The sequence below is a fragment of the Dermacentor variabilis genome, chromosome 4, assembly GCF_050947875.1.
Source record: "Dermacentor variabilis isolate Ectoservices chromosome 4, ASM5094787v1, whole genome shotgun sequence".
NCBI classification, from domain to species: Eukaryota; Metazoa; Arthropoda; class Arachnida; order Ixodida; family Ixodidae; genus Dermacentor; species Dermacentor variabilis.
Genome location: NC_134571.1, coordinates 22,300,508 through 22,312,238, shown reverse-complemented (window position 1 = coordinate 22,312,238; position 11,731 = coordinate 22,300,508). Strand labels below are relative to the sequence as shown.

Below are 11,731 nucleotides of genomic sequence, written 5' to 3'. Positions count from 1 at the left end.
GAGGCTGCTGGGACCCAAGACCTCCCAGCCTGCATCTGAGGCGGCGGCACTCGCCCCTGACCTGCGTGTCGGGGGGTGGGTAGATCACCTTATCCGTTGGACAATAAAGTTTATTCTATCTATCTACACATTTCGTTATCCTCTGTAGGCCTTAATTGTAGAAGTCTTCAAATTAAAAAAAAAATGCCGTTCGACCTCTTGACTGACTTCATCTGTGTGATCAGATTGCCGACCTTGCTGTTGATCTTATTTCTTGAAGCAATTAAGAAATGCTCAGTTCGTGCGAGATGAATAAAATAAGTGGATGGGGCAGTATGCGATAGCAGGGGCTGTGCCCTGTGCCAATTGTGCCATTTTGTTACGCAAATTCCTGCGCCAAACGCAGAAAATTGACCAAATTGCGCCGCGCCGCGCCAGAACGGCTTCTGCATGTGCGCTTCAGCAGAGGCTGCGAACAACGAGCAGATTTACTCTCTGAAAAAAAGAGTACAGCCGTTCACATTCCACACACCACGCGACGGCGCCACCCGGATAGCTTCTCGTACTTTTCGCGCCTATAGCACTATAACACAGGAGCACGGAGGAGGAAGAGGAAGAAGGCAGTAAGATCGCATTAAGTGGGACGAAATAGAAGAACAGTTACAAACGGAAAATTTTTCAGGTATATGGAGTTGCCGAAACCCATTTAAGAGATGAGGAAGAGCCATCATTCATTGCGGGATTCACCTGGGTTGGGTGCAACAGAAAAAGGAAAGAACGCAGAGGAGGAGGCCTTGGGGCACTAGTGAAGGGACAGGACTGGGAAAGAGTAAGGGAGAGCTGCAGTGAGCACATGTGGCTCAAGGTCACCGTAGAGAATGTTGAGACAATCCTGGGAGTTGTGTATGTGAAAACGAGGAATGAGTCGAAAGAGGAGAATGCAAAACATTTCAAATGTATGGCCAAGGACATCAGGGAGTTAGCTATGAAACGAGAGATAATCATCCTAGGGGACATGAATGCACATTTGGAATACTTTGACGGGGCGACAGATGCAACAGGGCAGATGTTAGTAGATTTTTTGTGAGGCTCATGATTTTGTGATAGTTAATACTGAAATTAAATGCGACGGGAAAATAACATGGGAAAGAAATAACACCCACTCGACGATCGACTACTGCCTAATGTCCCACAAGCTGTATGAACGGTTGGGATGTATGGAAATTGATGAGGAAGGTACAAAAAGCCTGGGGAGTGATCACAAACGAATCAAAATCAGTTCTTGGAAGGACAGTACCACTGGTAGAAACTAAAGAAAGGAAAGGTATGAGCAAATTGAATGACAGGCAGCTACGAGAAGTGGCAAAAAAACATTGAAAGCATGGTATCCAAGCAACTGCAAAGGGCATGGACATACGACGAGTTAATAGGTATTTTTTAAACGAGAGCTAGAGAAGGGACAGATTAGGAAACTAGGAAGTAAGCAGGGAAAAATATAAACCGAAAAGCTGGTGGGACTGAGAAGTTAAGGAGGCCATAGAGCAACGCAAAGATGTGTGCAGAAAACACAGAGCAGCGAAGAAAAGGGGAGCCACACCAGAAGAGGTGGAGACAAAAATGGGAGGATTACTTTGCAATGAAAAGAGAAGCATTGGCGTTAATTCAATCCAAGATAGCAAAAGCTGGGGTACAGTGGATGTTAGAGGTACGAAAAAAAGACAGAAATGCCTCTAAGAAATTTTGGGAACACATAAGGCAACAGAGTAAGAAGACAGAGGTGGTTCAGCACTCACTGACCGCACCAGAAGGAACAAAGGGAGAAGAAGCCCAGAAATATATTAGGTTAACAATAGAGGCAGCATTTGCAGAGCCAGTGGGTAGCAAAATGGAGAACAATGACAACAGCAGGACAGAATTAGAGGAGGAGTACAGAAGGATGACAGGTAAGGAATGGGACAGAATTGAACACAAGGTCCCCGTGGGAACAGCGACAGGACCTGATGGCATACCTATGAAATTGATAAGCATATTAGGCCAGAAAAGTAAATTAAAATTACGACAACTTATTGAACAAATAGTAGTAGGGGGAGATGTTCCACAGGACTGGAAATCAAGCAGAATGATATTAGTTTACAAAGGTAAGGGAAGCAAGGACAACATTAAATCCTACAGGCCAATAACTGTCACATCAGTCATACACAGAGTAGCAATGCAGATGGTGAAAAAGAGAATGGAGGAATGGGCAGAACGTGAAGAGATCTTGGGAGAACTGCAGAATGGATTTAGAAGGAACAGAAGGCTAGATGATAATTTATTTGTTATAACACAGTGCATAGAGATAGCGACAGCCAGGTGGAAAACGCTATGGATAGCTTTTTTAGACATTAGAGGAGCCTATGATAATGTAAACCGAGAAAAGTTATGGAGCCAGATGAGGGAATATGGTCTAGATAGAAAGATGATTGAGTTCCTACAACAAGTTTATACATATAATGAGGTAGAGATAACATGGGAGGGGGAAACTAAAAAGCCAGCTAAAATAAGAAGAGGTCTCGGGCAGGGCTGTCCATTGTCGCCTCTGCTTTTTATGATTTACATGAGCCAAATGGAAAAGAGACTAGAACAGAGCACAATAGGAACCGACATAAGCTATATGCTGGAAGGGCTAAAGGTAGCTCAAGTACTAGCTGGACTGATGTATGCAGATGATATTGTACTGCTTGCTGACACCCGAGTAGGGCTACAGGAACTAATGAGCATATGTGGAGAGGAGAGAGAAAAATTGGGACTGCAATTCAGTAGAGAGAAGTCTGGGATAATAGTATACAATGAAGAAAGGGGGGAACCATTGGAAATACAAAGCACTAAGATTGACCATGTTGAAAAATAAAAGTATTTGGGCATATGGCTAAACGAGGGCAAAAAGTACTTGGAAGAACAGGAAAAAATTATTATTGAAAAAGTGAAAAGGAACTCAGCTGTAATGAAACACAAGGCACTATGGAACTATAATAGGTACGAGGTGGTTAGAGGCGTATGGAAAGGGGTTATGGTACCTGGCCTCACATTCGGAAATTCAGTACTGTGCGTGAAATCGGAAGTTCAGGCATGCATGGAAACAAGACGGAGAAGTGTAGGCAGGTTGGCCTTAGGAGCACACTAGAACACCCCTAATGAGGGAGTGCAGGGGGACATGGGATGGACATCATTCGAAGGTAGAGAGGCAATAAGTAAGCTAAAATATGAAGAGAGACTCCCAGCACTGGAGGAAAAAACGTGGGCAGGAAAAGTGTACAAATATTTGTACATGAAAAGTTTGAACACAAAGTGGACACTCAGAACGAGGAAGCTGAGGAATAGATACCTACAGCCGAGGGAGGGGGTCCAACGTGGTTCTAGTGTGGGAAAGGAGGTGAAGGAGATGGAAAGAAAAATGTGGGAAGAAAGAATGCTCGGAAAGCCAGCGCTATCTATGTATAGGTCACAAAAACAGGAGATTAAGAGAGAGCTCTTATTTGATAACTCGCGAGGCAGCTCACTATTATTCGAAGCTAGGACGGGGGTTTTGAGAACGAAAACATACAGAGCTAAATTTGAAGACGTGGACCTTTGGTGCACAGCTTGCGGAGCTGAAATGGAGACCACTGAGCATATAGTGCTGAGATGCACAGACCTTCTCCCGATTCTGGCAGAGGGAACAGTGACAGATATGGAAGGGGCATTGGGTTTTCCCGGGGAGCGAGGGCAAATAGACGAGAAAAGAGTGGCAGTAACGAAGGGGAGGCTAGAGGATTGGTGGAGGAAGTCAAGGGACAGATAATATGGTATAGAGAACTTTATTGGGTCCTGAAGGTCAACCATACGTTGACGCGGGCCGCTCCCACGTTGGGACTGTCAGGCCGAGCCCTTCAGCCACATCGCGGGCCTTCTGGACTGCCCGTAATTGGTCAGAGAGTGATTCACTGTGTAGCATTTGCTGCCACCATTCTTGTTCCTTGTCACGGTCTGTGAAGACCGCGGGGCACTGCCAAAGCATGTGGTCAAGAGTAATGATGCCATTGCACTTATTACAGTTGGTTTGAATTTCCCTCTCCGGATAGATCCTGTTAATAAAATATGGACTTGGGTATGTTCTTGTCTGTAGCAAACGTAATGTGACCGCTTGGGCTCTGCAAAGCTTACCGTGTGGCAATGGGTATTCCCTTCTGCTTAAATAATAATGCTTCGTGATTTCGTTATATGTTAATAATTTATCCCTGTGTTCCCCGGGTGAAGTGTAAGTTGCTCGGTCTTGAAGAGCACGGCTAGAAAGTCCTCGTGCTGCTTCATTTGCCACCTCATTGAGGTTTCTCCGAGCTCCGTCCACCACCCCCAGATGTGCAGGAAACCAGCGGATTTCGATCCTCTCACTCTTGACCTTCTCTAATAATTTTGTTGCTATCCGTGTCACATATCCGTTGGTAAAGTTGCGTATGGCTGTTCTAGAGTCGCTGTAAATATGTGTCCACCGATTAGCCCGGATGGCTAAGGCGATTGCTACTTGTTCTGCTACTGTGGGGTCCTTGGTATAGACGGTGATGGCATCCTGTATGTTACCTTGAGTGTCTACGACAACGGAGGTATACGCATCCTTATTTTTAACCCAGGCAGCGTCAACGAACACCGCCTGCTGCTTATGTTGATCTATGTCTTGAAGGAGTGCCTTCGCCCTTGCCTTCCGTCTCTCGAGGTTATGTGTCGGGTGCGTGTTCCTAGGGAACGGGGTCGTCTTTATTGTTTCCCGTAGTTCCGCTTGCAATTGTGTTAATAATTCTCCTTCGTTGGTGTGGTTAATTTCTACGCCAATTTCTTCAAGTAGCGCCCTCCCAGGGCGTGTCCCCATTAGTCTCTCCTGGTGGGCCACCTGTTGAGCCTCAGCTATCTCCTCTAGTGTGTTATGCAGCCCTAGGCGCAATAAGCTATCATTGGCCGTGCTGATGGGAAGTCCTAGTGCAGTCTTTATAAGTCGTCTGATTAAAGCGTTTAGCTTGTTCTTATCAGCCTGTGTCCATTGGAGCATGCCAGCCACGTACGAGAAGTGGCAAAAGGCGAATGCATGTACCAATCTTATGGCACTGTCTTCTCCTAGCCCCTTATGCTTGTTGGTAACTCTACGCAGAAGCCTAATGACTTCTTCTGACTTGTTAGAGATGTATTCTATCATCCTGCAATTAGATCCGTTCGCTTGCAGGAGAAGTCCTAACACTCTAATAGTCTCCACCTGCCTGATTGGTTCTCCATTCTTGGCGCATATGTCAATGCGGGGTTCTTCCTCTGGGATATATCCGTTCGGCCTGCGCCCACGCTTACTGCTCCGTAATACCAATAGTTCTGATTTTTTAGCAGAGCAGTTCAGTCCCATACCCTCAAGTGTTGTTTCTACCACATAAATGCTTTCCTGTAGTTTGATCTCTGTTTGTCCCATATTACCTTCGGCACTCCAGATTGTTACATCATCTGCATATATAGCAAAGTGGATACCCTCAATCTGCGCGAGACCTCGAGCCACTTTTGACATTGCCAAATTAAATAACATGGGAGATAGGACAGACCCTTGTGGTGTCCCACGATTCCCAAGTTCCAGGGTTGTCGATTGGAGTTCGCCTAACCTGAGACAAGCAGAACGGCCACCGAGAAAGGCTTTGACGATATTGTGCAATCGCTTACCCAATCCCATCTCCGAGAGGATATCCAATATGGCCCTGTGCTTGATGCGATCAAAGGCCTTTTCTACATCTAGGCTTAGAAGAGCTCTCGTATGTAGCGGGCTAGCAAGAATAAGGTGATGCTTGATTAAAAGCATTGCATCTTGAGTCGAAAGTCCAGGACGGAAACCGATCAGGTTATGCGGAAGAATATTTCTGTTTTCTACATACTTAGTCAGTCTATTGAGTATGACATGCTCCATGGTTTTGCCCAGACATGATGTTAATGATATGGGTCTTAGGTTATCTAGATTGAGTTGCTTGCCTGGTTTGGGAATAAGAATTGTGTTAGCAATTCTCCATTCCTTCGGATAATCACCGTTTTTCCAGAGTTCGTTGAAATACTCTGTTAAATATTTTATGGAATGATCGTCCAAATTTTTCAACAGCCTATTGGAAATGCCATCTGGACCGGCAGCAGATCTACTGTTGAGGTCGTACAGGGCTGCACGAACTTCGCTTTCTGTGAAGTCTTGATCCATAGGCTCACAGTCTTCCCCTGTATATTCAGGCAGGTCTGTACTCTCATCGCTATCCTTAAGTGGTAAATACTTAGCTGCGAGCCGATCCAGAATGGCCTCCTCCGTTGTGTCCTGACTCTCACGATGGACGAGTCGTGCTACTGCTGTTCTCCTATTAGATTTCGTGTCGTTCTCATGAAGCAAATGTCTAAGTAAGTTCCATTTCCCACCACGTCTGATTCGACCATCTATGGAATTACAAAGCTCATCCCATTGTTGTTTCTGTAAATTTCTGGAGTGTTCTTCAATCTCCCTATTCAACAATGCTATGCGCTTCCTGAGTCTCCTGTTCAGCCGTTGCGTTTTCCATCTATTTAACATAGATTGTTTCGCTTCAATCAAGTGCGCCAGCCTACTGTCCATGATTTCGATATCCTCCTCTGTGGTAATATCCTTCGTTGCCGCCTTTACATCTTCCCTGAGCTGAGTGGTCCAAGTTTGGAGTGTTTTCTTTTGTCCTTCCTCTGTCTCAGCTCTGATTTTCCTTGCTTTCCGAAAAAGATCCCAGTCAATGTAGGGACAGATAATACCATAAATCGGGGAGATAATGTTTCCTCTACTTTTTTAGATAGTTATTTTGGGGGGAGGAGGGGAGTGAAAACTAGATTAAGGAAAAGAGGATATAAAGAAAGGAAAAAAAATAAAATAGGAGGGGGAGCAAAAGGCTAGGTGGCGTCAGCCGCCGCCCGTTACAAAGGGTACAGCTGCCATCCATCCATCTATCCAACTGGACTCCGCGCTTCCAGCAACTGGGTGGCGCGTACGTGCAACCACTCTCGGCTGTTGTCGCTGGTGTCGGAATGGCTACGGTGGCTGTATTTAGAGTGTACTAGAATAAGGCTGAGTGGGCCGAGCAGCGCGGCGATCCCTAGTTGAGATGCAAAACTACGAAAAGTAGGCTGAGGGCACTGCGTGTAAACCAGATATTAGGGCATCTCTGTCCCCTGGGCCGGTATAACGTAAAACTATCCAATTTGTTTTTATGCCCAAATGGGCGAGGCCTGAGCCATTTTGACCTATCATGAAGGGCTAATGGCTAATTTGATAAAAAGTCAGTTTCACCCGAAAGGCGAAGCGTCGATTGCGATAGCAAATCAGCAGAAAGCGATACGAAGTAAGGACAGTAGGGTATTCAGCTGGGCTTAATTGTTAATCCATATTAACTTTTGGGTGAACTGCGCGAGGACGAGACAAGAAAAGAAACAAACACTGCGCTCGTGTTTGTTTCCTTTCTTGTCCCGTCCTCACGCAGCTCACCTAAAAGTTAATAAGGATAGTAGTTTTATCGGCCGTACAACCTCTGAACGTTAGCTAACTAAACAAGTATGGTGTGAGGCGCGCACAAGAAAACGTGAACACATCTCACTCGATGACCGCGGAAACCCGCTGTCAAAGCGCTGGAGAGGAAGCACGGCAGCAGAAATGAGCGAATTGACCTCCATACTGTCTGGCTTCAATGCGAACTAAGCGGCGCACACCAAGCTATCAGCATCTGCACTCTACCCTCATCGCAGATCGTTTTCAAGATAGACCGCGCCAGATGCAGCAGCCGCTGGAGTAGAACCCCTCCCCCCAGATACCTTGCACGTGACGGAAGATGGACGCGCTTCCTCCCCGCTTTCCTTCTCTGTGCATGCGAGATTGAGCCACCATCCTCGGCTCACCCTTGCACATACAGCATACAGCGCGCAGCAACTATGTTATCGCCCCTGGACTTTATACGGAACTTCACGGTGACGGTAGATATGCGTTTGGATCGAGCGTCCATATGATCGCTATTGCCACGGAGGATGGTATATTGCAATAAAAACGGATCACCGTAGTCTTATGTTATACCAGCTCAGGGTTGATTGCGGCTCTGGTTGTGCAGTATGCAGGCCCAGAAATTATTTTACCGTGTCGATTGTACTGCATAATTTGAGAACATTTTCTGCTATTGTAATGAACGTCGGCATGGGAAAGTTAGTTTGATCGTAGTGCCATCGATGTTTTCGGGTTTACAGGAAAACATGCGCCAAAGCATGATTCTACTATGTGCTTCGTGTTGATTTCTGTGCTTAGTCGTGCACGTGGTTTCGAAGTGCGTTGCCCTATTCCGTATTTCATGATTCCACCAAAATTCAGATTGGCCGGCTCCAAACTACTGCAAAATGAAATTTTATCTGCTCCAAAATTAAATTTAGACCTCTCCAAAATACAATTTTGTCTGCTCCAAACTGCTCCAAAAAGAAATTTTACTTGCTCCAAAAATTGCTCCAAAATGACTTTTGGCAGTCCCACCCCTGTGATAGCCACATTTTTTGTTTCCACAGCGGCAGCTTGAGGTGAGCCTGCGGGTGCACGATCAGTCAGAAGAGACACCTTTGAAGAGCATAACATGGCATTTTTGCTTTAGAGCGTGTCGTAATTTTAAGGTAAGGACATTTTAAGGTATATTCTGTCAGGATGACTAGATAATCCCAGAACACCGACAACCTGACCTTACCTGCACACCTTTGCACCTGAGCCTTTTTGAGAGGAGAGGAATCCGAGTGCTTCGGATCCACTTTTGCTCATCTCTTTAATCTCTGGATCATAAAGGTAAATCCAGCATTCTGCCATATATATATCTATAGTTACTAAACGACTAAAGATATCCTCATCATTATTTGCTCCAAAAGAGTTGGCAAGATCTGTCTTGACAGGTTGCATCATGTTTGCCCCTAGAGAGCAGGTGCCGAACATGCAGGCACCTTATTCACATGCAATCTGTCATTATGTTCCGCCGGCTACCACAGCTTAAGCCTGTTTTATGCATGAGCATTTGAACAGTAACTTGTCAAACGTGCAGAATAAAATCTTCCACTTTCTTCACTGCATGTGGCCGTATCATCCCAGGTGAAAATATTGCTACTGGTTTTCAAGTGGTACTAATGGTTTTCAAGTGGTGTGAAGTGGTCTGATGTGGTATCAGTGAAAAGGTCTGCTAGCCCTAGGCTCCTCTTGTGAGAAACCTGTGATCAGTTACTTCTTATCCACCTCGCAACAGTGGCTTATGATGGACAATTAATCACCATAGACAGTCTTCTTTCATCATGAATTTACTGCATGTTATTGCCCTTTAAATGTACGAACTTTATAGCACTGTGGGCCTCATTCATCATCTTCGGTGACTTCTACCACAACATGCAAAAAAAAAAAAAAAGTGGAAAAGCTTATTGCATGGTAATACATGTGGCTCTAATAATTATACATACTGATAAAAACTTATCTTTCTGTATACAACAACATTACTTTTTAGGCCGCATATGTGCATATATGACTGTAGGAAACTCGAGAACAAGTGTGATATCTCATTGAAGGTTGAAACTGCAAGAACCAAGCATTCCATTTTACAGGAATTTTCTGCATAAGCACTTTCAGGTTCTATATTTATGAATGCTCTCAGAATGAGGTTTCATTTTTCTTACAGGTAAGAAAGAAGCTATTGCTGGCAGCTATAGAGTAGTTTTCTGTCCTGTGATCAATTTCGGACTATATATATATATATATATATATATATATATATATATATATATATATATATATACCAATCAATGGCTTAATTATTTAAGATCGTAACACATTACTATCGTTCACGTATATATGTTAATAGTTTCTGCACGCTGTGTGGTTTCAATCTAATTCTCCACTCTCACCTAGGAGAACGCATAGAAATTCAGACGTAGAGAGCCGGCCTTGGAATTATTTATCTTTCGTGTTTGAGGTCGAGCAAGTGTGTCACGACCCATCGGTTGTTTTCGCTTTCTAATCGTCAGAGCTGACGCGGCATCGTTCTCTGTCGAGAAGTGACCAGTGCGGTGAGCGATGTACTATATGTATACAACGATACGTCTGATCATCACATTGCACGGGTACATGTGTCATTCGCCAGACTGACTCAATGGCGTAAAACCTGAATTTTCCAAGAAAGAGGCTGGGCGGTTGCGAACTTACAGTGAGCCGCAGCATGAAACGCTGAATGTATGAATAGAATGTGGACATGGTCTCGCTACACATGTCGCACGCAATCTTTCACTACTAGAGCGCTTTTGTTTTTCCCGCTAGAAACTGATAGTGCTATTCACACGTATTTTACGCCTTCTCTTACCGTCAAAATAGCGATAATCACAGACCGCACGTGCCATCCTCGGGAGCACAACATGAGTACAATCGGAGGTCTTGCCAGCTTTCGTTTGTAGCGTGCAACGTATTTTATAGACCGATACTAGGCGCGCGGGCCCGCGTACTAATTTTCTTCTTTTATCTTGCTTTTTTTGTGTGTGTGTCTTTCAAGATCCGCCTGTGCCGTTCTTCCTCGATTGACTTCCCAGCTGTAGGTTTCCTCGGCGCATCGTCGCCGTGAAGCCGGCCACTTGAGAAGTTATCAGTGCGGACAGCCAATCGATGTATTTCATTGTGGTTCAGATACCATTGAACGAATGACCATTCTCTGAATGGCAACATTTTCTTTTCTTTATTGCTGGCGCAACTCAAACTTAATGCTTACGTCGTTTATGTTTTTTCATCGAAAAATCCTTCAAGCTGCGAGTTTCGTTTATGAGTTATATAAATAACTTCGGTACAGAAATCTTATGTCGGGGAGAGTTTCATTCGTCGGTTATGCGATCTAGGTGTTGATGCATGTGTCGTCGAAGAAAGTTAGCTGCCATTCTGAAGATCTATATGTTGCATAGTATCGACCATTATCTACCGTTATATTTCTTGTACAACGCGACTTTTGTCCGTGCTGCTCTTGGTTTATCTCTTTATACGCTTTCGTTCTTTCAGACGAAGTGTGGGTGAATAAGCCATGAATACCTTTTCTGGGCAGCACAAATGGCCGAGCTCTTGCTTGATTCAGTTTAAAAACTGCACCATATTACGTAATCATGAGTTGGTTCTGGAAGACCTCTGGGTTCGAAACAATGTCATTGTGGACCCGGAGCCCATATTTTTCGATGAGCGGATCACTGCCGACATCCAACTAGACTGCAAAGGAGCCACCATTGCACCAGGCTACATTGATTTGCAAATTAATGGTGAGTGCTCTCGTGTTTGTATTCGCACTAGTCTACGAGCTTAGATGAAAAAAGACAACTTTTTGTAAATAACGAGCCTTCATTGTAAGGAGATTAGAGTAGAAGTATGAGCACGCATATACAGGGTCCATTATGAAAGCAATGCGCATGATTTTATTATGATGCGGGTATCCATGGCAGCGCGGTAAAACCGGTCGGGAAATGTGGAGAGGGTTCTGCCCTACACATGTCCACGTTTGCGGTACATGGGACAGCGACCGAGGATATGCAAATGCGCAAGGTCTGCGCGAAGCTTGTGCCGAAAGTGTTGACGAAAGATCAGAAAGAGCTTTGAATTTTGCGCTGTCAAGAATTGTTGGATTTGATTCAAAATGAGCCGGACTTCCTTAACAATGTCGTAACCGGAGATGAATCCTGGATGTTCGAT

The 11,731-nt window shown here is 44.7% G+C and overlaps 1 protein-coding gene across 7 annotated transcripts in view; it reads left to right on the top strand.

Annotated features, from left to right (window-relative positions):
* The first annotated feature begins 10,028 nt into the window (after positions 1–10,028).
* The window catches only part of LOC142578784 (N-acetylglucosamine-6-phosphate deacetylase), a 29,038-nt gene continuing 27,335 nt past the window's right edge, over positions 10,029–11,731 (top strand). Inside the window, exons 1-2 of one of the 7 annotated variants that reach the window (XM_075688359.1) lie at positions 10,029–10,137; positions 11,054–11,304. In XM_075688359.1, the coding sequence (XP_075544474.1) occupies positions 11,076–11,304 (229 nt within the window). In that variant the 5' untranslated portion in view covers positions 10,029–10,137; positions 11,054–11,075. Of the gene's footprint in view, positions 10,138–10,360; positions 11,305–11,731 lie in introns of those variants that run through there. The other 6 variants (XM_075688357.1, XM_075688356.1, XM_075688355.1 and 3 more) reach the window with 6 other exon arrangements.